The sequence below is a fragment of the Euleptes europaea genome, chromosome 12 (assembly GCF_029931775.1).
Source record: "Euleptes europaea isolate rEulEur1 chromosome 12, rEulEur1.hap1, whole genome shotgun sequence".
In the NCBI taxonomy this organism is placed as follows: domain Eukaryota; kingdom Metazoa; phylum Chordata; class Lepidosauria; order Squamata; family Sphaerodactylidae; genus Euleptes; species Euleptes europaea.
In genome coordinates this window covers 5,431,156-5,458,146 of record NC_079323.1, presented here as the reverse complement: position 1 = coordinate 5,458,146, position 26,991 = coordinate 5,431,156, and the positions used below count along the sequence as shown (strand labels likewise).

Sequence of the window (26,991 nt, the reverse complement as noted above, 5' to 3'; positions counted from 1 at the left end):
TGCAACTCATCTCCGGACTACAGAGAGCCACACCCCTGATGGAAATGTCAGCTTTAGAAGGCAGACTGTATGGAATTACATCTCTGCTGAGTTCCCTCCCCAAATTCTGCCTCCTTATCTCCAGAAATTTGCCAAACCTGAGTTGGCAACCCTAATTTGAAAGATAAAGCCAAATTCTGGCTTTATAAGCTAACCATAGTTAAAATGAACCATGATTTCACATTACGTCTGAACTGATTCGAGAGCTGTCAGGTGATTTTGTGGCTCCCAGTTTTGCACGCAGGGTTCAGTCCCTGGCACCTCCGTCGAGAAAGATTTCATTGAGCAGGGCCTATGACTCTGCACAGCTGCTGCCATTCAAAACGACTGTTTCGGACCAAGAGAGAGATCGGTGGTTTGACTCCACACATATACTTACCGCACCATAATTTCGCCGGCAATTATGCCCCCTCCAGTTTCGCTGAATCATCAGAGCGGCATTCCTCACTTTCAGGAAATTGGACCTGGAAAGAGACTGTTGTAAGCCCCTTTGCATGCATGTCTTTTCTTTCTTTCTTATAAACACTAACCTGGAAAAAAACCTTAATTTTTTTTTATCGGTTTTAGCACACAGACAGAGTGACCTTCAGTCACATTCACAGCGCTTCACACTTTCCTCTCTTTCCATCCGGTCCTAGAAGGACTGAAAGCCTGTGAGGGTGTCCTGGAAATATTTTTTTAATTTAATTTTTTAAAACCACCTGGAATGTACAAGCTGTATTGCATTGATCACCTGTGTGGCAGGTGGACTCTAATATGGAGAACTACCTTCCCAATAACGGATCTTCCACCATCCCACCTCGTTAGGCGTAACTCCATTGCTCCGACAACCCATCTTCCTCAGCCCTACCTCATAACTCCACGTGACCCTCAACAACCTAACCGTGTCAAGAAACACGAGCGAGAGTCAGTCACCTCGAGCCAATTTGTCGCGTTCCAGTCTTCCTTCCTACCTGTCCTTAAATCCGCGGACCACTTTCTGGATGAGGATCACTTTGTCTGTGATGGCCTTGTCCCTCTCAATCTCCAGGAGCATATCGTGGTGATCCTGAGGAAAAAAGAACACTTTGACGTGGGGGTTTCCTCTAGATAGATAGAGGAGGAGGAGAAGAAGAAGAGGAGGAGGAGGAGGAGCTGGTTTTATACCCTGATCTTCTCTACCGAAAGAAGTCTAAGTGGCTTACAATCACCTTCCCTTCTTCTCCCCACAACAGACACCTTGTGAGGTAGGTGGGGCTGAGAGAGTTCGGAGAGAACTGTGACTGGCCCAAGGTCACCCAGATGGGTAGAGGAGTGGGGAAAGTGAACTCCCTGGCATTATACCCCACTGAAGTCCCTCCTCTCCCCAACCCCCCCCCACCTCAGGCCCCACCCACCCCAAATCTCCAGATATTTCCCAACCCAGAGCTGGCAACCCTAGATCTGACCCAAATCCTTACACTTCTGCAATGTAAAAATAAACTTTTCCAGAAGGTTTGCATCACTCCGTTTTAAGGGGTTTTCCCTCTGCCCTCTGCTTTGCTTTCTTTCCCAGCTCCGTGATGATTCACCACACCCTGGCGTGCCCTTTAGAACAGCTCATTTCCCGATTTCCTGTTTGGTTAGCTGCACAGCTCTGATAATGCTCACCGGCAAGAAATCCTGAACTGTAGATGAGGGTGCATTTAAACATAAGCACTTGGATTATACGAGAACAACAATAAATAGTAAACCTGATCTACAGAAGAAGATGATTTCTCAAGAAGCTGGGGCCGCTACGTGAGAGGTGTCACCTCTTTAAGGAACCACAAAGAGTTTCTCTGGGAGGCACTTGGAAAGGGGGGGCAAGATGAATAAAGTATGCAAAAAAGTAGAAGACAGAAGAATATATAAAAAACAGGGCGCAAAGCTTCACCACGTTCTGCTCAGCCATACATTATACAGTTCCCAGGGATAGACAAATGTTTCCAAAAGTTATCAGAAGTTGCAAAAAGTTTAATTGATGCACTGCTCAATTAAAGATTTAATTAATTAATGGCAGGTAATTTTAATTGGCAAGGCTCCAGGCTGAGATCAATGGGCAAATCTGTATATTCGTTTGAAGTCAGTCTTGGAAGTAACAAGGAATCAAGTGAAAAGGAACTTTCCTTTTAACCGGGGCTGTTGTCAGCTTTTGTTTCATGAATGGATGTAGTGGTTAAGAGCAGCGGACTCTAATCTGGAGGAGCGGGTTTGATTCCCCACTCCTCCACATGAGTGGCGGACTCTAATCTGGAGAACCGGGTTCAGTTCCCCACTCCTCCACATGCAGCCTGCTGGGTGACCTTGGGCCAGTCACAGTTCTCTCCAAATTCTCTCAGCCCCACCTGCCTCACAAGGTGTTTTAACCGCTCTTAACCACTACGCCACACTGGCTTCCACTTGAGATGCTGGAGAGCCACTGCCAATCTGAGTAGACAATACTGATCCTGGTGGACCAATGGCCTGATTCAGCACAAGGCAGATTCATGCCTGTGTTCAAGTGTGCTGTGGAAAGGGCGGGGTCAGGAGGGGCATATTCCTACCCTTGCCCTTCCTTCCAACATAAGGCAGCTTGTTATATCCATATGGAGTTCTTCAGAAGGCAGTCAAAGAACTGGTTGGCCGCCGTGTGAGGCAGGATGCTGGACTGGATGGACTCTCACTGGTGTAATCCAGCAAGGCTCTTCTTAGGTTCTTATCAGGGGAAGGCCTTGGGGATATGATACCCATGTTCAAGTACTTGAGGGGCTGTCATATTGAGGGGGGTGCCAAGTTGTTTTCTGTTGCCCCAGAAGGTCGGACCAGAACCAACGGGTTGAAATTAGATCAAAAGAGTTTCCGTCTAGACATTAGGAAGAATTTTCTAATAGTTAGAGCGGTTCCTCAGTGGAACAGGCTTCCTCGGGAGATGGTAAGATCTCCTTTCCTGTATGTTTTTAAGAAGAGGTTAGATGGCCATCTGTCAGCAATGCTAATTCTGTGACCTTAGGCAGATGATGAGAGGGAGGGCATCTTGGCCATCTTCTGGTCACTAGGTGTGGGGGGCAGGTAGTTGTGAATTTCCTGCATTGTGCAGGGGGTTGGACTTGATGACCCTGGTGATCCCTTCCAACTCTATGATTCTATGATTCTATTCTATGATTCTATGTCCTGTTGTTCGACCTCCAGAGGAACTGGTTGACCGCTGTATGATGGATGGATGACTAGATGGATCTTCACTGGTCTGATCCAGCATGGCTCTTCTTAGGTTCATATCAAGGGAAGGCCTCGGCCTCTATGCCCTGTTGTTGGCCTTCCAGAGGAATTGGTTGGCCACTGAATAAGACAGGATGCTGGACTTGAAGGACCACTGGCCTGGTCCAGCAGGGCTCTTCTTATGTTCTTACATTTGGGGAAGGGGCCATAGTTTTGATGACATATTGCCCTCTTACCTTCAGGAAAATCTTCGTCTTGCCAATCTGCCAGTCATCATCTTTCCCCAAAACAGCTTCTGCAATGCGCTGGCATGTTCCACGCAGATCTCCCTGGAAGAAAGAGATTTGTGGGATTTTTTAAACAGTTAGCATTACAGCTTCCTTACACCTTGATTAGATTTTATGGTCAAGTGTGGTCCACAGCCCCTGGAACACAGACTTTCGGTCTTCAAATCTATCCTCTCCAAGGTGACTGTAAGCAGATAATTTGATACCTGAAGGTAAAATGAATGTGCAAAAATAAATAATAATAATTCAGAGGTAATCCCCACACATAAAAGAATGAACAGAAATGTAAACAAATACACTGAGTTTGAGAGTTTTGCTTTACTGAGGTTTGGGAGAATAATTGAATCATAGCGTTGGAAGGGGCCATACAGGGCATCTGGTCCAACCCCCCCTGCTCAATGCAGGATCAGTCTAGAGCATCCCCAACAAGTGCTTGTCCAGCTTCTGATTAAAGACTGCCAGTGAGGGGGAGCTCACCACCTCCCTGGGTAGCTGATTCCACAGCCGAACAACTCTGACTGTAAAAAAAAAATGTTTCCTAACATCCAGGAGTTGACCTTTAAGGTGGCAAAATTTGGCTGGCTGGTCTTAAAGGTCAGGAAATCATTGGCTACACTAATACAGGAAGGTTCATAAGCTGTTATTATATATCTTCCTTTACCCATTTAATTTTTTTAAAATTATTATTTTATCTTATATTTTAGTGGTGACGAATGATTATCAATCATATGGAGTCTGATGATATGATATTTATATTTAAACATGTTATACTTTTAATTCTATGTATATAGCAGCATTCTGGTTTAGGACTGTAATACATATTACTTACTTTGATACCTGCAATCTACTAAGGTTGCCTACTAAGGGTTGGGAAATTCCTGGATATTTTGGGAGTGGAGCCTGGGGAGGGTGGGGTTTGGGGAGGGGAGGGACCTCAGCAGGGCATAATGCCATAGAGTCCACCCTCCAAAGCAGCCATTTTCTCCGGGGAACTGATCCCTCTAGCATGGAGACCAGTTGTAATGCCAGGAGATTTCCAGGCCACCACCTGGAAGTTGGCAACCCTAATTCTAGGCCCACAAAGTTAACATTTCACTTGATTTGAGGCCTTCCTCCACAGATGACAACCACAAATGCATGAAATCTGCCAGGTTCTGACTTTAAGTAATTTTTTAGGGGAGGGGCTGTGGCTCAGTGGTTGAGCATCTGCTTGGCATGCAGAAGGTCCCAGGTTCAATCCCCAGCATCTCCAGTTAAAGGAACTAGGCAGGTAGGTGATGTGAAAGACCTCTGCCTGAGACTCTGCCTGAAAGCCTCTGCCAGTCTGAGTAGACAATACTGACTTTGATGGACCGAGGGTCTGATTCAGTATAAGCCAGCTTCATGTGTTCATGTGTTCATTTCAGTGCTAACAGATAATCCCTATCCTCGAAGCTACAGTTAAATGATGTTCTGATTTTTACCTCTCAGGTCTACCCTGCATATAAAAGCTCCCGCTGTCATCTCCACCAGGGATGTCGAACTCAATTGTTACGTCACTTTTTGGTTTACCCTGGAAGCACTGCATTGCATGAGATGCTCTAGCATTCTCACCCCCAAATCTCTATGGAAACCATAGAGGTTTTTTTTTGGGGGGGTGCTAGAGCATCCCTGTCATGACGCGGCACTTCCGGGGTAAACCCAAAAGTTACATAATTGAGTCGCTGTGACTGCGTACGCACTGGATCGCTAGGAAGAAGACTTCCCAGTTTGGCATGGTTAATTAAGAACCGGGCATTTGGTCAGCCTACTCTAGGGTCATCTAGTCCAACCCCCTGCACAATGCAGGAAATTCACAACTGCCTCCCCACCCCCACACCCCCAGTGACCCCTACTCCATACCCAGAAGATATAAATTGAGATTTTCCTATTTATATCTGACTTTATGAGTTCAATATAGAGGGGTTAGATTAGGCCTGGGGAGATCCAGGTTCAAATCCTCACAATGCCATGGGCACTTGCTCGGTGACCTTGGCCCAGTCAGACCCTTTCATCCTAATCTACTTCACAGGGTTGTTGTATGGAAAATAAGGGAGAACCACATACTCCATTCTGAGCTCCTTGGAGCAAGGACAGAACAAAAATGGAGCAGAGAGACAGACATTATGCTTGAGGCAGCAAGCACATGAAAACTGTAGAAATTCCATGACAGTAACACAATACCAAATTGAAAAGTAGATCTTTTTCATGCTGATGGAAGTGGATACCTTGAACTAGGGCTGTTGATTCGGTTAAAAAATTTTTGGTAGAGGTCCCAAATTTTCAAGGTAGCTAGAAGGGACTCTCCTTGCAAGGACCCCCAAGTTTGGTAAATATTGGGTCAGGGGGTCCAGAGTTATGGGATTTGGAAGGGGTCGCCCCCATCCTACTCCATGGAAATGCATTGATAAAGTGGCTGTGTTCAGACTCTTTAATCTGATCTTTGTAATGTATCTCAATGGGGAAGCCGGGATTTGAACAGTGGGTGGGAAAGTTCGCCCGGTGCCTCCATAGAGATACAATGTGATACACTTTGTCTCTATGGAGGTGTGGGGTGAACTTTCCCACCGTTTAAAGCCCGGCTTCCCCATTGAGATACATTGCAAAGGTCACATTAAAGAGTCTGAACACAGCCACTTTGCCAATGCATTGCAATAAAGGAAGAATGGGGTGACCCCTTCCAGACCCCATAACTCTGGACTCCATGACCCAATCTTTACCAAACTTGGGGGTTCTTGCAAGGAGCGTCCCTTCTAGCTACCCTGAAAATTTGGGACCTCTACCTGAAAAAATGTTCCCCAGGAGCTGCAAAAAGCCGCAAATGGGTTTAAATGGCCGAATTATTTGGGAAACCCGAATTTAAACCCGAATTCCTACCTTTACCGGTATAGGAAATTCGGCATTCAGGTTTTCCCAAATTAAAAAATGGCCAATAAACCCGAACCCGAATTTTAACTAATTTTCTTTTCTAACAGCCCTACCTTGAACTGCCAAATGTCAAAAAAAGATTTCTTTTTTTTAGGCACCGAATGACTTTATTAGGCACCGAATGACTAAACCGTCACATGGAGGTTTTTTTTTTAATTAAAACATTAAGATTAAGGAAAAAAACTGTTTTGATATTACTCTGGAGGCTACCAAATACAGAATATTTATGATCTGTACTGTTTACAGTACACCTTGCCATAGACAGTTTGTTGTTCATGTATTTGTGTTAAGTGCCATCAAGTCGCTTCCGACTCATGGCGACCCTATGAATGAAAGTCCTCCAAAATGTCCTATCTTTGTCAGCCTTGCTTAGATCTTGCAAATTGAGGGCTGTGGCTTCCTTTATTGAGTCCATCCATCTCTTGTTGGGTCTTCCTCTTGTTCATATTGTTCTCTAATTCTGTAATCCTAGTTGTATTGCATTGGGCTGTCTTACGCTGTCTAACAGTGCTGTAATCTCTTGCGACCCACTCAGACAGACAGGCAGACTATAAATACAGTGAAGAAATAAATATATAAGAAGTTTACCTGTTTATACGCTGGCTTCACCCCCGGCATGAGAACGCGGTACCGGTCCACAAACTCCACAAACGTATAGCGGATTGGGTACCCAGCCCGGCGGATCCGAATGGTCTCCATCATCCCGGAGTATCTTAGCTGACGGACACAGAGCTCCCGATCAAACAGCTGCGGAGAGAAAAAGGAGGCTTTGAGATCGCTGTGTCCGCCTCCGCCTCCTGCGGGAGCCATTTTGTGGCAGCCATCCTGTTGCTGCGACCACCACGCCGTGTCAGTATTGCAAATGCACCCACAGGCTCAAAAAAGGTTGGAGACCCCTGCACTAGGTCACACTGCCACCAACGGCAGCTTGTCATTTTAAAACATGTCACAGATCAGCTGATCCAGAAACCATGTGTCCCAGGAAGATTCACTCAGGGCGAAAATGCATGGTCGCTTTAGCCTCCTTTATTCCGTTTCAGCCAGGATTCAGCCAGGATCGAACGCATGTTTGGCGAAACAGGGAATAAAGGAGGCTAAAGCGACCATGCATAATCAACCTCAGTGATAAAACATGAGAACAAGAGCAGTCTAAAACAACACACACAATATTTTATCAATTCTTTCTTTCTGTTTATTTTTTTTTTTTGTAAAGCAGCTTCACAGCAAATGTAACATAACAACAGGCAAAGATCTTTCCACTGCCCTCTGCAATCCTGTTTCCTGCAATCCTGTTTCCTGTTACTATCATCAGCACTCTCTCTTTTCTGACCGCAGGCAGAAAAATCCCAGGGGAAAAAATGTTTGTGTTCTACTATCGACTTACACGCTGGATTTCCTAGTTTAGTACTCTAACCCGCCTTTAATAATTCACAGTGGGTAGCCGTGTTAGTCTGCTTGCAGTAGTCAAAAAGGGCAAGAGTCCAGACAAAGATTAAATGGACATAAGTCTGACATCAGAAACCACAATATTCAAAAACCAGTGGGTGAACATTTCAACCTTCCAGGACATTCTGTTGCAGATTTAAGAGTAGTAGTTCTCTTACAAAGGAATTTTAAAGGGAGATTGGAAAGAGAAACTGCTGAATTACAGTTGATATTCAAACTAAAGTCAATGCATTTACCTGGGCTGAATAAAGACCTTGCATTCATGGCCCATTACCAATGCTGATTTCTCCACACCCATCTCTCCCCTGGACATCACAGACTCTTCTGCATATCACACCTAACCCCATCAAGCCTGCTATTCACATTTACATACTGTTCCTCTACTTAAAGACCGATGGATTCACATTCTAGCTGTATCTGAAGAAGTGAGCTGTGGCTCACGAAAGCTCATACCCTACCAGAAAATATTTTTGTCCGCCTTTAATAGTTCTGCATGTTTAAGGTTTCGGACAACTGGTCATAGTTTGCAGCCTTGGGGAATGCACAATATTGCATGGTAAAGAAACCACAAAATATCATACTCAAGAGCAGAGTCCAAGCATCATCTCTATAGGCCCCATACAAACTCCTCCTCACGTCCCCAACATACAGAGACTCTCACACGTCTTTGGGGGCAGAGCCTGAGGAGGGCAGGGTTTGGGGAGGGGAGGGACTTCAATGCCATAGAGGCCAATTGCCAAGGCGGCCATTTTCTCCAGGTGAACCGATCTCTATCGGCTGGAGATCTCCAGCTAGTACCTGGAGTTTGGCAAGCCTATGAGCCATAAAAATACATTTTTAAAATTTCTGAAATGATATAAATATACTAAATCTCTCAGGGCTGACAAAAAAACGTTCTTCACTCAAGGGGTAATTAACTGGTGGAATTCATTGTTGCAGAGGGTTGCCAATCTCCAGGTGAGGGCTGGCGATCTCCCAGAATTACAACTGATCTCCAGGCAACAGAGATCAGTTCCCTTGGAGAAAATGGCTGCTTTGGAGGGTGGACTTTAAGGCATTGTACCCCGCTGGGGTCCCTCCACTCCCCAAACCCTGCCCTCTCCAGCAGGGTTGCCAACCTCCAGGTACTAGCTGGAGATCTCCTGCTATTATAACTGCTCTCCAGCTGATAGAGATCAGTTCACCTGAAGAAAATGGCCGCTTTGGCAATTGGACTCTATGGCATTGAAGTCCCACCCCTCCACAACCCTGCTCACCTCAGGCTCCACCCCAGAAACCTCCCGCCGGTGGCAAAGAGGGACCTGGCAAATCTACTCTCCAGGTTCCACCCCTCAAATCTCCAGGAATTTCCCAAATGGGAGTTGACAATCCTATTGTCGCAAGGTGTTGTGATGGTATTGGTTGAGCTGGCTCGAAAAATGGATGCGACAAACTGCTGGAGGATACAGCTAACCAGGGCTATTAGTCACTGTTACTAAATGGAACCTCCATGTTCTGAAGCAGTGTATCTTTGAACACCAGTGCTGGAGGACAGTGGCAGGAAAAACCTTTGTCCTCCGTGCCCAGCTTGTAGGCCTTCTGGGGGCAACTATTTGACCATGTGTGGAACAGGATTAGGGTTGCCAGCTCTAGGTTGGGAAATACCTGGAGATTTGGGGGTGGAGCCTGATGAGGGTGGGGTTTGGGGAGGGAAGGGAAGGGACTTCAATGGAGTATAATGCCATACAGTCCACCTTCCAAAGCAGAAATTCTCCAGGTGAACTGATTTCTGTATCCTGGTGGTCAGTTGTAACAGTGGGAAATCTCCAACCACCATTAGACATTGTCGATGAATGTGCTCCTTTAAAGCATTTACTTATTTTTTAAATTCATTCATTTATACCCCACCTTTCTCCAGAAGATGACCCCAAAATGGCCTATGTCATTCTCCTCACCTCCATTTTATCCTCACAACAACCCTTTGAGGTAGGTTGCCCAAGGTCACCCAGCAAGCTTCCATGGCACGTGCAGGGATTCGAACCTGGGTCTCCCAGATCCTGATCTGACACTCTAACCACTACTTTGCATTCAACGCATCTTGTTGCAGTGAGTTCCACAAGACAGCCAGTGTAGAATAGTTTTAGAGGGTAGCCATGTTGGTTTGCAGTAAAAATTCAAGATTAGTGTCCGGTAGCACCTTAGAGATTAACAAGATTTTCGGGGTATAAGCTTCCAACAGTCAAAGTTCCCTACATCAGCTCCTTTCGTGTGGTACAGCAGTTAGAGTGTCGGACTAGGATCTGGGAGACCCGGGTTCGAATCCCCACTCTGCCATGGAAGCTTGCTGCGTGCCCTTGGGCCACTCGCACACTCTCAGCCTAGCCTACCTCACAAGATTGCTGGGAAGATAAAATGGAGGAGACGAGAAGGATGTTAGCCATTTTGGGTGCCCATCGGGGAGAAAGGCGGGGTATAAAAGAAGTCAATAAATAATTAATCAAGTTACTAGTCCCATGAGAGAAGTACTTCCCTTTATCTATCCTGAATCCAGTGCCCATCAACATTGGGGACGATGAACACACATGAGCACCCATGAATCTGCCTTATACAGAATCAGACCATTAGTCTATCAAAGCCAGCATTGTCTACTCAGACTGGCAGCAGCTCTCCACGGTGTCAGGCACAGGTCTTACACATCACCTCCTGCCCGTTCCTTTTAACTGGAGATGCCGGGGATCGAACCCTGGACCTTCCTCATGACAAGCAGGTGCTCTACCACTGAGCCCCCTCTCCATGGCTTTCAAAGGTCTCAAGCGGAGGTCTTTCACATCACCTCCTGCCTGTTCCTTTTAACTGGAGATGCCTGGGCTTGAACCTGGGACCTTCCTCACGTCGAGCAGATGCTCTAACCACTGAGCCACAGCCCATCTCCATGGCTCTCCAGGATCTCAGGCAGAGGTCTTTCACATAACCTACTTCCTGATTGTTTTAACTACAGATGCTGGGGATTGAACCTGAGACCTTCTGCCTGCAAAGCAGAGGTTCTTCCACTGAGCCACCCCCCACCCATCTACAGACCCTTAGTTCTAGCATTTTGGGGGACAAAGAAAAAGTTACATCTGCTTTGTCAGTTCCATGCATAATATGAAAAACCTCGATCGTGTGCCCACCGTTAATCACCTTTCTTCCAAACCAAACCCAGAGGTGACAGAGTTTTCAGAAAGGAACAGGATACTCGCAAGACAAGGGCTGATTTCTTGGTGCCGCTGTCAGATCTAGGGGCTGCCTCCCTTTGGAAAAAAACAAACACCTGGGCCAAGGAGAAAGCAAGATGTGACTCACCATCGGTTTCTTGTACTCGTTGGGTTTGATGCAGCGGACGAAGAAGGGCTGGCAAACACTGAGGGTCCTCATCAGCAGCTCCAGAGACCGCTTGAACTGGCTGCTGAGAGTGGGGGAACGCTTCCTGGTCTCTGCCCCCTGGAAAAGGACCAACGGCCGGGAAGGATCAGTGTCAGGAAATGAAAAAGATAACACGGACGGGCGGCGGAGCGTTTCCCCCTCCGGCAGGGCAGACTCACAGAAGGGACTCCCTCTATGAGCAGAGCTGGCGAGGGGCACCGTGGTAGAGGGTGGGTGAAGGATGGGGTCTCCGGGGCCACATACAGGTTGGTTTTATATATATAAGTACAAAAGAACCACCTCTATGCTAACTAATACAGGCAAAAACTCAGTATAGGTGGCCACACAATAGACTGATAATATTACTATATGCTTTATAAATAATAACCCAGTGATACCAAGAAAAGTGCCCAACAAAACCCAAACACAAGAGTCCTTTCCTTTCCTTTATCCCTTAGAAGCTCCTTGATACATTGATCTTGAGCAGCGTAAATCTAATGTTTGAGGGATATGCCACTAACAATGTAGCCTTGGGATCCCTGTCAATAAAAAAAGGCATTATGTCAGACACAGAGGCATTAGATTTATATGTTAAAAGGGGAGAGAGATAACGTGATCGGAGTTCCTCATACAAGCGGCATTCCAAGAGGGCATGAGATAATGAATCGATAGAGCTAGAAGAGCAAGGACAGGTCCTGTCTGGGGGTGGAGGCTCTGATTCCAGCGGTGGGGAGCCACCCTGCTTCTGTGCTATCTTTCCAACTTAGACATTTGTCAAAGTGTGATCCTGAGCTTTTTCCCGGATTGTAAACTGCATCGTTTTTCACAGTGATCCAGAGATCTATTCTGGACACGCAGCCTCACAGAATCATAGAGTTGGAAGGGGCCATAGAGGCCATCTAGTCCAACACTCTGCTCAATGCAGGATCAGCCTGAAGCATCCCTGACAAGTGCTTGTCTAGCCTCTGCTTAAAGACCTCTAGTGAGGGGGAGCTCACCACCTCCCTAGGCAGCTGGTTCCATCATCAGACAACTCTTACTGTAAAAAAATTTCCCCTAATATCCAGTTGATCCCTCTCCGCTTGCAATTTAAACCCATTATTGCGAGTCCTCTCTGCTGCTGCCTGCTCTCCTCTCAGTGAAAGCCCTTCAAATCCTTCAAGAGAGCCATCCTGTCCCCCCTCAACCTCCTCTTCTCCAGACTGCACATTCCCAAGTCCCTCAGCCTTTCCTCGCAGGGCTTGGTCTCCAGGCCCCTGATCATCCTCGTCGCTCTCCTCTGCACCTGCTCCGATGGAATCTTCTCTCCTGTCTTTTTTTAATGGACAAAGCAGATCCCCCAAGCAGATTCCAGGGCTTTCTTCCTTTGAAATGAATGAGCAGCAGATAGAACATCTGCTGCTGGAGGAGAACAGAATGTGGGGCATGTGAGAAGAGAAGTCAACCGGAGGCGGACATCAGTTGACCACGGAGAGGGGCAGGAAGGGGGTCAAGAAAAACCAAGGACTGAAAAGGGTGGCAGAAGAGAGAAGGAAGCCGAGAGACAGACAGACATGCCGACCAACCGACGGGGTGAAGAACAGACCCAGAGCAGTAATAACAAAACAAAACAAAAAACACCAGAAAGTGGGGCAGAATCCAATTAGGCCTCAGTCATGATAGTGGTTTCCCTGTCTCCTAATCAGGGTATAATTGTAGGGTTGCCAACTTCCAGGTAGTAGCTGGAGATCTCCTGCTATTACAACTGATCTCCAGGCGATAGAGATCAGATCACCTGGAGAAAATGGCAGCTTTGGCCATTGGACTCTATGGCATGGAAGTCCCTCCCCTCCCCAAACCCCTCCAACCCCAAAAAGCTCCAAGCAAATACCACCAGACCACTCAAGCAAGAGAGCAAGTTTGGGGCTATTGAATTCCTCTCTGAGTCTCAATTTCCCCCCAAAAAAACCAGACCCTGCACACTTTAGCAAAAGTCATCTATTTCACATTTCCAAGGGAAATTTGATCGGGCATTAAGGGCATCCTATTCAAGAATAAGAATAAGAATGGGTTTTTATATGCTGATTTTCTCTACCTTTTTTTTAAAGGGAGAATCAACCCGGCTCACAATCGCCTTCCCTTCCTCTCCCCACAACAGACACCTTGTGAGGTAGGTGGGGCTGAGAGAGTTCGGAGAGAACTGTGACTGGCCCAAGGTCACCCAGCTGGGTAGAGGAGTGGGGAAACCAACCCAGTTCTCCAGATTAGAGTCCGCCTCTCTTAACCACTACAGCACGCTGGCTTTCTTGGCTTCAACGCTCTGTCCCTCTCCGTGGCCTTCTCTGTCGCTCCAAATAAACTAAACTATATAATAAAGCAGCCTATCACGGCAAGATGAAGATACAAAATACAGAGTAGAGATATACAGGCAGATAATAACAAATTAAAAACCAAACAGAATCGTGGCCGTATTTTCATACAACTAATCCAACTGCAATATATTCTGACATTCAGTTCCTAGACAGTAGGAGAGGCATTGAGGGGTCAGGGTGGTTTAGCAGATAAGCGCCGGATAGGGACATTATCCAACCAGAAAAGTCTGCCAATGTTCTCTTGCAACAGGACAGGCCCAATTGGTATCATATTATCTCAATGGCTTAGGGAAACTTTCTAAGGCTTATATTGCTATCTGGGACTACATCTACTAGGCAGGGGCAAAGTTTTGCTTGTTCCTGCTGGTAGGCAGGCATGAGGTACTGTGCAGACTGCGGGGGCATAAAGCAGAAACCTCTGCAAATTATAATTTTTTCTTCTTCCATTTATATAAAATGGTTGGCAGATTACATTTCCACAGGTATACTGAAGGTACCATTTAGTCATTGGGGATGATAGACCAATGATAGACCCCCATGACTGTGTCTTTTAAAACCTCTGATCCTGGAGAGAATCATGGCCAGTATCTGTTTTGACTAGTAGCCATGAATACCCGTCTCCTCCATGAACATGTCCCCTTTCCTCTTAAAGCCTTCCAAGTTGGCAGCCGCCACCACATCCTGGGGCAGGGAGTTCCACAATTCAACTCCGCATTGTGTGAAGAAATATTTCCTTTTATCTGTTTTGAATCTCTCACCCTCCAGCTTCAGCAGATGACCCCGAGCACCGGTATTATGAGAGAGGGAGAAAAGCTTCTCCCTGTCCACTCTCTCCATACCATGCATAATTTTATAGACCTCTATCAGAGAAGCCCTCTCTGTATCCATAAGACAGGCCATCCTCTTAGGAAGAACTTACTGTGAATTACATAAGGAAAGGACAAACTGCCAGAAAGCATAACACTAAACAGACCTGGGGGAAGGGGGACGGGACATACAACAGAAGGGAACTCTTGGCTTTATTTTACCTTCAGAGTAGAACCAGCTGACTGGCCAAAAGCACTGGACGCATAGCCACAGAGATACTACAGGGGAGCAAAAGGCAAAAAAACAAACAAACAAAGAGACAGAGAACAGATACAGTTGAAAAGGTAGAACAACTGAGACGGGAATCCTGAGCGACCTGCTCAGGGTCAAATTGACACAAAACAAAATGAGCTTTGCTTTGCGGCCGCTGTCAATCCAAATTGCATGAAGGCCGTTGTGCCGTTTGGCCACACAAAGGAATGCGCTAGAAAACTGCGATGCAGGACCTTTACTCTATTGGCACCTTTACTCTATTGGCACTTCCTTCCCACAAGCATTCGCTAGGCGCCTGGCCTGTAGAATTTCAGGTGCCAGGTTTGAAGGCATTTCTGATCATTCCAATGTTTGGTAGAGCTGTATGTGCGAACGGTTGATCCGCTGCAGATTTTGCTGTTTAGTTGGGAATATCCCCTTACTTGCTTGCTCTTGAACAAATGTGATCCCGCAGCTGACTGTTAAGCAATAAATATTTTAAACCAATGTTTTACTTGCTATTTCGTTTGATGGAGATTTTCACCGAGCTTGTTTCACGGTTCACCGTTTTGGAAGCTCTGGTCAAGGGACAGGATAAAAAACTTTTGAATAAATAAGCAAATAAACCATTGAGGAGGAAGTTTATAGAGTTCGGTTGGCAGCTCCGGGTTGGGAAATACCTGGAGATTTTTGGGGCGGAGCCTGAGGAGGGTGAGGTTTGTGGAGGGGAGGGGCTTCAATGCCATAGAGTCCAATTGCCAAAGCGGCCATTTTCTCCAGGTGAACTGATCTCAATGTACTCCTACCTGGAGTACGTGGCACCTACTTAGGTTTGCCAACCTCCAGACACCACTTTGCCGTTGCCACGAGCTTGACATAACACTCCAAGATGAAATTAAGCATGTGTGTTATTGAGACTGGATATGAGTTATAAGTAGCGCACTGAATAAATGGAATTGAAATGGTTCTTGTACCAATTGAAATGGTCTAATATCAAGAAAGACCGTCTGTGCATGTGTGCCCACACTTGGAAAGTGACTGCTTTGAAGTGGATCAATGTACTGAAACTGACGTGAACTTTTGCTTTACTGGGATCTCAACAGTTCACCGGCACCTACATGTGGAGGTATAATTTATTGCTGGGGACTTTATTGCAAGTAAATACTCTGATCCTGTGGATTTGCAGGTGTAGTTACATGTGTTTGACTGGATCCTTTCAACATGTACTTGTTGTATATATTTTTTGTATTTTGAATATTTTGACAAACTGTATGTGATATTTTGGTTATAATCTGATCAAGAGTGTTGTGTGGCCTATACTGATTTTGGCTTGCAGCCTCCAGGTGGTAGCTGGAGATCTTCTGGAATTACAGCTGATCTCCAGGTGACGAAGATCTGTTCCTCTGGAGAAAATGGCTGCTTTGGAGGGTAGCTCTATGGGGTCACATCCCTGCTCCTTCTCCGTCCCAAATTCTGCCTTCCCTAGGCTCCACCCCCAAATTGCCAGGAATTTCCCAAGCCAGAGCTGGCTACCCTACTCGGCTGCCTTTTAAGAAGAGCACACCCCACACTTCTGATTGTGTGCGCACTGTTTAACCAGGAGTACTGAGAAGCTCTCCTGGGAGCATTTCTACGGTTTCAGGATTCAGTTTCCCCACACTGCCTGGCCTTTGATTTTAACACAATGGATGCCTGCACATCTCCTGCTTCTGGCTTTGTTAGCAGATAACGTTCCAGACGGTCCCCCCCACCCTTTCTGTTATCCCCTCTCTTATTTCAGTAGTGCCTGGCTACGCACGGGCATTTGGTTCACGCAGAATCGCTTCTAGCAACACCTGTCTCATGCAACTTGGTGTGGATTGCAATATCAATTTGCAGGTGAAAGTGCAAAGAAAGGAAAAGGCGGGGGAGGATGAAGAAGATTCAAATGAACTTTCTCCAGAAGTTTCCCTTCCTTGGAGAGAGGTCATTGGGGGGGGGGGCTGAGTGGGAAGGGGGGGGGAGAGGCCAAGAGCGCATGCATCAAAACTTCAAAGGAAACTGAATTTGCAAAGGCAAAGGAGCTTTGTCAATCGAGTACCAAGCCGTGAAAAATAATTCTGCCCATCAAGCGTGGAATATGCAGCTATGGCTAAACTAACATCTTTTATATGCAACAGATCAATTTCAGGAAAAAATGAATGTCTTTTTTAAATTAGATGGCTAAACTTTAAGAATAGAAATGGACTACAAAAATCTAGGTGGTGATACTTGTTAAAAATAAATATATTATCAGATACGAAAATATACTGAGAACATAGAGAAGTGTAATTCAAAGAAGTCACTAATTGAAATGTAATTTCCAAGTAAGCTCCATACATAATGTAATAACTTGATTGTTTATGTTTATATGTTCAAGTTTGTATGTTTGTTTGCTTTGTGTTTTAAAATAAACCTCTATCAGGAAAAAAAACACCCAAAACTTCAAAGGAAACTGAGGCCTTTTATGCATGGCCGTTTCTTTTGCAGTCACCCATCCGACAACCTTGGGTCTTTGTGTTGATTATGCACGCTGTTTTCAACCATCAGAGGTCGCCTTGCTCTCCCCCTGCCTTTCCCCGCATTTTGTCCATGTTTTCAGATTTGAAATAAAACAGGTTTCTGAAAATGCAGACAAAATGCAGGAAAAGGCAGGGGGAGAGCGAGGCGACCTATGACGGTCAGAAACGGCATGCGTAATCAACACAAAGTCCTGAAGTCCTCAGAGGGGTGGCGGTGAGGGAAACAGCCATTCATAAAAGACCCGAATTTGCAAAAGTAAAGGAGCTCTGTCAATTGTGTGCCAAGCTGTAAAAAAACAGGCTTGCCCATCAAGAAGAAGGAGAAGAGGAGTTGGGTTTTATATGCCGACTTTCTCTACCACTTAAGGGAGACTCAAACCGGCTTACAATCCCCTTCTCTTCCCCTCCCTACAACAGACACCCTGTGAGGTAGGTGGGGCTGAGAGAGTGTGACTTGCCCAAGGTCACTCAGCTGGCTTTGTGGAGAAACAAATCCAGTTCGCCAGATTAGCCTCCGCCACGCCGCTCATGTGGAGGAGGAGTGGGGAATCAAACCCGGTTCTCCAGATCAGAGTCCACTGCTCCAAACCACCGCTCTTAACCACTACACCTCGCTGGCTCTCGAGGGCTCTCAAGGGCTTGCTGCTCAGATTTAACTCTTTCTTTTTCCTAGAAGGCCCTAAGAGCATGTTTTTTAAAAAAAGGATCTATCATTGGATAGTTAAATTGTGCACGGATACTTCTGGGTTCTCGCTACCAGACACCATCTTTTTACAGCTCCTTCCGCAGTGTCCATTCCCCGGCCTGGCACCCCGCTTGATCTCTGTGCCTTATTACTAGAGATCTATTACCATGGCTACATCGGCCTGGAAAATCTGCTTGATGAATTTGTTTCTTGAAGAGTGGACTAACTGGATGATGTCCCCGTGCAGCGTGTCCCTGTTTTTCTCCAGAAACCCTGCAGGAGGAGAAGACAATCCCTTGAACCAGGTAATGTTTTATATTATAAAATATATTATATTACAGAAGATCATAGAATCATAGAATCAGAGTTGGAAGGGACCACCAGGGTCATCTAGTCCAACCCCTTGCACAATGCAGGAAACTCACAACTACCTCCCACACACACACACACAGTGCCCAGAAGATGTCCAAGATGCCCCCCTTCCATGAAATTTATTGTTTATTCATTTAAAATATTTACTAGCCACCTTTCTTCCTTAGGGATCTCAAGGCGGCTTACAATGTAAAAAAAATTGCATGACATGGATCATATAAAAATAGAAGAAGAGTTGGTTTTTATACCCCGATTTTCTCTACATTTTAAGGAGATGCAAACCAGCTTACAATTTCCTTCCCTTTCTCTCCCCACAACAGACACCTTGTGAAGTAGGTGGGGCTGAGAGAGTTCGGAGAGAACTGTGACTGGCCCAAGGTCACCCAGCAGGCTGCATGAGTAGGAGTTGGGAAACCAACCCAGTTCACCAGATTAGAGTCTGCCGCTCATGTGGAGGAGTAGGGAATCAAACCCCACTCTCCAGTTTAGAGTCCACCACTCTTAACCACTACTCCATGCTAGCTGTCATACCTATATACCTAAAACAATATTTTAAAATCGCAATGTGGGGCTGCTGGAATCAAATGCAGTCCTAAATAAAACCATTTTCATCTGCCTCCTAAAGATTGAAAGTGAGGGGCCTAGGTGCACCTCCCTGAGGAGGTTGTTCCATAGTCGTGGGGCTGCCACTGAAAAGGCCCTCTCTCGTGTGCCCACCAGATGAGCTTCTTTGACTGATGGGGCAGTCAGGAGGGTCTTAATTCCTGGGCAGGGACATTCTATTGTATTGTAACACATATTATATTACATTTAAACCCATCTTGTCTTGAGCTTCTGTCCTGCATATGTGTGTGTTTTTCTGTTCCAGGAGTAATCATAGACCGCCTGACATTTTATTGTGGATGTTGTATTATTTTAGAGTGTTCTTGCCAGCCACCTTGAGACCCCTTGGGGGAGAGAAAAAAGCAGCATATACATAGGCTCAGAGCGGCTCCATAGGGTTTTCAAGGCGAGAGACATTCAGAGATAGCTTGCCCTTGCCTGCCTCTGCATAGTGACCCTGGACTTCTTTGGTGGAATCGCCGCTGCACCAATGGCGTGATGTCACTTCTGGGGAAAACCCGGAAGAGACGTCATGCCTCTCTAGGAATTGCTGGAAAACTCTACGACACAATTGCTTGATGAATTTGTTTCTCAAGGAGTGGACTGACTGGATGGTGTCTCTACACGCTGTGTCACAGTTCTCCTCCAGAAACCTTGGAAACCCTACGGTTTTACCACAGTAAACCATAGTAAAACCATAGAGTTTCTGGAAATTCCTAGCGAAGCATGACATCATTTCCAGGTCCCGCTCCAAAGTGACATCACGCTGTTGCCAAAGGCTAACCTAATGTCCTTGCCACACACAACCCCTCCATCCCAGACTCCCGCTTGTTGGTTCCTAACTGATGCCGACCCTGAAGCCTAATGCCAAGAGATCCTATTTTCAAAAGGGAAGTGGGGGACTGGGCAGAGCCATACAATGTAGGGTTGCCAGCTCCGGGTTGGGAAATACCTGGAGATTTGGGGGGCAGGGTTTGGAGAGGGGAGGGACTTCAATGCCATACAGTCCAATGGCCAAAGCGGCCATTTTCTCCAGGGGAACTGATCTCTGTTGGCTGGAGATCAGTTGTAATAGCGGGCGATCTCCAGCCACCATCTGGAGGTTAGCAACCCCAATACAATGAGATACCTCCCTGCCAAGATGAGCCGTTAGCTGAGATCACGGACTGTATGGACTAGCCCCCCCCCCCAAGTTGGCTCTCGCATGCAGACTTCCACTTACCATTCGTTTCGTAGTACACAATGCCGGCGAAGTGGTTGATGCCGAACTGGGTGTCATAGTTGTTTTTAGGTGGGATGTAGTTGCTGTTCAGCTTGTGCTGGGAGTTCAGCTTGTTCAGCATGGTGGTGTCTGTTCCCTGCATCCGTGCACACGAGAAAGTCCGCAGTGAGAAATGTAGATGAAGAAGGAGGAGAACATAACATAAGAACATAAGAAAGGAGAAGAAGAAGGAAGAGAAGGAGAAGAAGGAGAAGAAAGAGGAGGAGATGAAGGAGATAAAGGAGGATGAGGAGGAGAGTTGGTTTTATACCCCGATTCTCTCTACCTTTTTAAGGAGACTCAAAGCAGATTACAATCCTCCTCTCCCCATTTCAGCCTCCCAACAGCCTTGCAAGGTAAGTGAGGCTGAGAGAGAAACACTGGACGGAGATCAGCTAGTAAGTTTCAAGGTAAGGAGGGATTTGAAGTCTGGGGTCTCTAGCCCTAGTCTAACTCTAACCACTGCACCTCACCACACTTTGCATGTACTAAATAATGTGTATGTGTGTGCAGGTTGAGTATCCCTTATCCAGATTGCATGGGACTAAAAGTGGTCTGTATTTCAGATCTTTCCATATACTGGAATATTTTGGAATTTTTGCATATACATGATATCTTGGAGTGGGACCCAAATCCATTTATGTTTTATATACACTTTGTACACATAGCCTGAATGTAATTTTAAATAACATACTTTAAATAATTTTGTGTACATTGAACCATCAGAAAGCAAAGGTGAAACTATCTCACCAGAATACTTGCATCAACTGTTAAACAAGAGCAACAACGAACAAATTAACAACGGCCGGCTTTCAGTCTCTACCTATGATGCAGCGTACACTGTGTTTTACTTTTTTTAGGTGAGAGGAAACATCGAAAGCAGGTAGCACATATCTGCCTGCATGCCGGCTCGAAGGGTCCGGTTTTTGGATCAGTCCGGTATAGGAGGTCCAGATAAGGGATACTCTACCTGTATATATATACACACACACACACAGTTTTGTTGTATTGTTCTTCATTTCTGTAATGTATTATACTGTTTTCTAGGCCATTCTCTAATTTTCTCTTCTGGTTTTTATTGCATCATCGGCTTTTAGTATGTGGTTCCTATTTCACTGTTTTTATTTTATTGTAATTATTTTATTGTAATCCACCTTGAGTCTCAGTGAGCACCGCAACGGAGGTGTCAGTGCTTAAGATGCTGCAGGAATCTTTGGCGGGCCTGCTGCCATTAGGGTTGCCAACACCGGGTTGGAAAATTCCTGGAGATTTGGGGGCGGGGCCTGGGGATGGTGGGGTTTGTGGATGGGACCTCAGCGCCATACAGCTCACCCTCCAAAGCAAGGGAGTGGACGTGGAGCAGGGGTAGAGTATCTGCTTGGTATGCAGAAGATCCCAGGATCAATCCCCACCATCTCCAGTTAAAGGGACTAGGCAAGGAGGTAATGTGAAGGACTCCTGCCTGAGACCCTGGAGAGCCACTGTCAGTCTGAGTAGACAATACTGACTTTGATGGACCAAGGGTCTGATTCAGTATAAGGCAGCTTCATGTGTTCTTATTCCTCAGGGGAACTGATCTCTGAACCCTGGAGATCAGTTGCGATTCGGGGAGATCTCCAGGCCCCACCTGAAGGCTGGCAATCCGAGCAACAACAGACTATTGCCTGGCCTGGCGCGTTGCCTCGGGAGGACCACCCTTGTGGGAGGAGCGCGGCTGACCTTGGGGAATTTGCTCTCCTCATCGATGAGCGAGATGATGTTCATGGGCTTGATGGCGATCATGTCCAGGGCGTCTTGGTTGTCGGTGAATTCGATGTGCTGCCAGTTGATGTTCTCCAGGTTGTACTCCTCCTGCTCCAGCTTGAAGACGTGGCGGACGAAGAACTGTTGCAGGTTCTCGTTGGCGAAGTTGATGCAGAGTTGTTCGAAACTGGGGAGGAAGAGGAGGGGATGACGATTTTTACTGCGGGGGGGGGGGAAGGGAGGTACGAAGTCTTGCGTGCACGAAAGAAGGGAATAGCAATAAGGTTGTGGCAACAGAACTATGGAACTCCCTCTGCAGGGAATCATAGAGTTGGAAGAGACCACCATCTAGTCCAGCCCCCTGCACAATGCAGGAAATTCACAACTACCTCCCCCCACACACCTCCAGTGACCCCTACTCCAGGCCCAGAAGATGGCCAAGGTGCCCTCCCTCTCATGATCTGCCAAAGGTCATAGAATCATCACTGCTGACAGATGGCCATCTAGCCTCTGCTTAAAAACTTCCAGGGAAGGAGAGCTCACCACCTCCCGAGGAAGCCTGTTCCACTGAGAAACCACTCTAACTGTTAGAAAATTCTTCCTAATGTCTAGGCGGAAAATCTTTTGATTTAAGTTCAACCCATTGGTTCTGGTCCGGGAGATTCATCTGTTCCCTGCCCCCCATCATTAAGACAAGCCTACTCTCGTATGAACTTACTCAATAAATCTGGACATCATCAGAGGCACAGCTTTGGGTGCCCCCACCATCCAAGGCTAGAGGGGTAGCTACATGAGAAAGGGCCTTCTTGGTTGTGGCACCAAAATTATGAACTTCTCTTCTCAGGCTGTGGCTCAGTGGTAAAGCCTCTGCTCGGCACGCAGAAGGTCCCAGGTTCAATCCCCGGCATCTCCAGTTAAAGGGACTAGGCAAGTAGGGGATGTGAAAGACCTCAGCCTGAGACCCTGCAGAGCTGCTGCCGGTCAGAGTAGACAATACTGACTTTGATGGACCAAGGGTCTGATTCAGTATAAGGCAGCTTCATGTGTTCATGTGTTCAACTGTCCTGCATATCACTGTCCTGCCAGTGGGTGAAGACTTTTCTGTTTTGTTTGAGAACCAAACTACAAGTGACATCATGGACAGCTCCATCCCATCGCTGCTGATGCCCTTTTGGAATCATTTGAAATTCTTTAAAATTCTGCATTGGGCATGCAGTGGCCCCAGGAGTTCTTGTCATCCCCAGCACCCTTTCAGCCATGGACAGGGTGATGGTGTGACATCACTTCCGGCAAAAATCCAAAAGTGGTATCAGTCCGCTCTAGGAATCTCCAGAAACTCGATGGTTTAAGCCCACATCTGCATCCTCAGGTCCCTCCCCCAACATGCATTGCCCTGTTCACACAACTTGGCTACCGCATATTACCAAGAGGATCACACATAGCACTGTCTCCCCTTGTGTGCAATTTGACTGGTAAAATCGTAATAACTAAACTTCATTTCTATTAACACAGTCGTAACCATTTCCCCTCTCCCACCAAGGTAGTGGTGGATCGACACCCAGCCCCGTTAACCACCCACTAGTTCCTGTAGACCTGTATAAACATTCTGCAACGACATCTCTACCTGTTGACGGCGAAGTTCTCAAAGCCAAAGATATCAAGCAGCCCAATGGATCGCCTGACGCTTTTGTGCTCGTGGGAAGGAGGTCTGTAAATGGCCGCGTTGATCTTTTCCACAATCCACACAAAAAGCCTTCCATAGATTCCCTGAAAATATTAACGGTGGAAATGAATTTTACATTATTGTAGTCTGCCTCTCCCAAAAGTACCAAGAAGGATCTTCAACATAACCCTGGTGAGATCCAGATGTCGAACTTTCCCCAGAAAATTATATTCCTGAGTGTAGCCTTTTTGGTAAGTTTAGTGATTAGGGTTGCCAGGTCCCTCTTCGCCACCAACGGGGAGGCTTTTGGGGCGGAGCCTGGGGAGGGCGGGATTCGGGGAGGGGCTTCAATGCCATAGAGTACAACTGCCAAAGCAGCCATTTTCTCCAGGGGAACTGATCTCTATCGGCTGGAGATCAGTTGTAATAGTGGCAGATCTCCAGCCACCACCTGGAAGTTGGCAACTTTATTAGTGACAGCTAACTGAACCAAGCCCTGACCTGGATGGCCCAGGCTGGCCAGATCCCATCAGATCTCAGAAGCTAAGCAGGGTAGGCCCTGATAAGTATTTGGATGGGAGACCACCAACGAATTCCAGGGCTGTTATGCAGAGGAAGGCAATGGCCAACCACCTTTGTAAGTCTCTTGCCTTGAAAACCCTACGGGGGCAACCATAAGTCAACTATGACTTGAAGGCACTTTACACACACACACACAACTGAACCGAACCAAACTGATTCTTCTTTACATAGATCCTTTGAATATATATAACACATAAAATTTTAATATTTGTGATATTTTAATAACAATAAATTCAAAGATATTGTGTGTTTTCTTGCAGATGCTCCATTTATGCTTGCTGGGATCAGGAAATCCTCATATCATACATCACCATCCTTCACCATGCCCATGGATTGTCAGGAAGTTCCCTTCCTCTCGTTTGTTTCCAGGAAGAATTCTGAAGTGCTGCTTCTGACCATAAAGGCCTTGATGGCTTGGGAGACTAAAGCATATGAAGGACTCCTCCTCCTATCTGAACCCACCCAGCTGATGAGATTTGGATTGAAGGCCTGCCTCTTGGGAGACATGGTGGAGACATGGGAAGGCGTGTGACCGGCAACGCCACTACGTCTCTTCTGGGTACAACCCGAAAGTGACAATGGGTGGCTCTAAGAATCACTGTAAACTCTATGGTAAAACCACAGAGTTTCCGGTGAGTCCTAGAGCTACACTTTGTCACTTCCCAGTTTTCCCCAGAAGTGATGCACCAGCATAGAGTCTGCTGGCTTTTAAAAAAAAATTCTCCGGGCCATGCTTTTCTAGTCCAGATAGAGAGTGGGGGGGGGGGGCTGCCTCACGTGGCTCATGGGCCTGATAAGAGCTCTCCAGGGGCCGGATCCGGACCCCGGGCCTTATGTTTGACACCCCTGCTCAAAACACTACACCATGCTGGCTCTCTGGACAGGGGCAACAGACTGGGGAGAGGAGAGAACCCCTCCAGCGATTCCATAACTGAGGGAAAAGGGGGAAAGAGAAACAGAGAGAGCCAAGAGCATGATCCACCCCTGACCTTTACAAAAGCATCCCTCACGTCCAGAGCCTGCTCCATGCTGAGGGGGGTGGAGACGGTCTCCCCCCGTGTGATAATAGTCCGGCTGGTGAGACAGTTCATCACGTCCTGAGGATCTACCTGGATGCAGAATAAAGAAAAATAACACAGCCTAATAACTCTTCTGTTTCACAATTACAGTTATTTACCATTATTAGCTGTGTTGGCTAAGTAGAACCTTATAGGCAGTATAGCTGAGTAAAAGATGTTGGGAATCCCAAAAAAAGGGGGGGAGGTGGCTATCTCCATTTTGCTCTGATTGCAAATTACCCCAAAGGATCTGTAGTTAGAACTTTAGGCTCGGTTCAGACATCACGTTAAACTCAAGTTTAATTAAAACTAACTACGGTGATTGGGAAGGCAGCAGGAAAAGAGGAAGACCCAAGACAAGATGGACTGACTCAACAAAGGAAGCCATGGCCTTCAGTTTGCAAGACCTAAGCAAGGATGTTAAGGACAGGACATTTAGGAGGTTATGAACTCGAAGAAGAGGAGGAGGAGGAGTTGGTTTGTATACCCCGCTTTTCTCTACCGTAAGGAGTCTCAAAGCAGCTTACAATCACCTTCCCTCTCTCCCCCCACCCCACAACAGACACCTTGTGAGGTAGGTGAGGCTGAGAGAGTTTGGAAAGAACTGTGACTAGCCCAAGGTCACCCAACAGGCTTCACATGGAGGAGTGGGGATCAAGCCCGGTTCTCCAGATCAGAGTCCACCATTCTTAACCACTACACCATGCTGGGTTGCCATAAGTCAGAAGCAATTTGACAGCATGGTGAGTGTGATAATCTGAATGGGGGCCTTAACACTAACTACAGTTTGATAAGGTACATCAAACCTGGGTTTGAAACCATATTTGAAGCTGGCTTATTAACCACGGGTAGACTTATACCCACTGCAGGAATCACATGATGTACCAACGAAGACCTCATAACTGGCTTGTTCCATGGCACCTCCCCTTTGCTACATTGCATGCTGGGATACCAGCCATGTCTTTGCAGGGAAAGGTTGGGGGACTACTGCAGACCAAAATGTCTATCCTCTGAAACATATCCAACAATCATGTGTAAACGCTTGATGAATGTTAGCTAATTTATGAGCAGTTAGATGCCACTGATCTTAATTTCAGGGTGGTCCTCTCTCTCGGGTCACAGCCAGATCTGTGAGAATTCCACATGACCAGTATAAGAAGAAGAGTTGGTTTTTATACCCCACTTTTCTCCACTTTTAAGGAGTCTCAAAGCGGCTTACAATAGCCTTCCTTTCCCCTCCCCACAACAGATACCTTGTGAGGTAGGTGGGGCTGAGAGAGTTCAGAGAACTGCTACAAGCCCAAGGTCACCCAGCAGGCTTTGTGTGGAGGAGTGGTGAAACCAACCTGGTTTACCAGATTAGGGACCGTTGCTCATGTAGAGGAGTGGGGAATCAAAACCGGTTCTCCAGATTAGAGTCTGCTGCTCTTAACCACTACACCACGCTGGCTCTCAACTCCAAAGGATAAACAACAAGACGAGGAATGCAGAAATTCAGCTCACCTCCAATAACGCAGCCGCAGTGATCAGAGACGCCGAGTGAAGAACTTCACAAGCATCCAGGTTGTCATAGGTTCGAGCTGTAGGGGGTAGAATCAGAGACAAGACAGACACAGAAACAGTCACCAGCTCCCAACATGTTTAATACCTATCAGTTTGGTCCCAGCTCTCTAGTACATTTCTATCCCACCTCTTATCCAAGGAACTGACGGTAGAAAACATGCTTATTTCCCTTCCCATAAGAACATAAGAAAGGCCAAGTTGGATCAGACCAAGGTCC

General features: G+C 46.5%; 1 protein-coding gene across 1 annotated transcript in view; it reads right to left on the bottom strand.

Annotated features, from left to right (window-relative positions):
- The window catches only part of MYO7A (myosin VIIA), an 81,123-nt gene that overhangs the window by 38,222 nt on the left and 15,910 nt on the right, over positions 1–26,991 (bottom strand). Inside the window, exons 8-18 of the mRNA XM_056858347.1 lie at positions 26,715–26,791; positions 25,143–25,262; positions 23,533–23,675; positions 21,885–22,095; positions 20,127–20,262; positions 18,096–18,202; positions 11,235–11,372; positions 7,056–7,214; positions 3,471–3,563; positions 993–1,087; positions 419–503 (exon numbers count right to left, since the gene is read on the bottom strand). Of these exons, the coding sequence (XP_056714325.1) occupies positions 419–503; positions 993–1,087; positions 3,471–3,563; positions 7,056–7,214; positions 11,235–11,372; positions 18,096–18,202; positions 20,127–20,262; positions 21,885–22,095; positions 23,533–23,675; positions 25,143–25,262; positions 26,715–26,791 (1,364 nt within the window). The remainder of the gene's footprint in view (positions 1–418; positions 504–992; positions 1,088–3,470; positions 3,564–7,055; positions 7,215–11,234; positions 11,373–18,095; positions 18,203–20,126; positions 20,263–21,884; positions 22,096–23,532; positions 23,676–25,142; positions 25,263–26,714; positions 26,792–26,991) is intronic.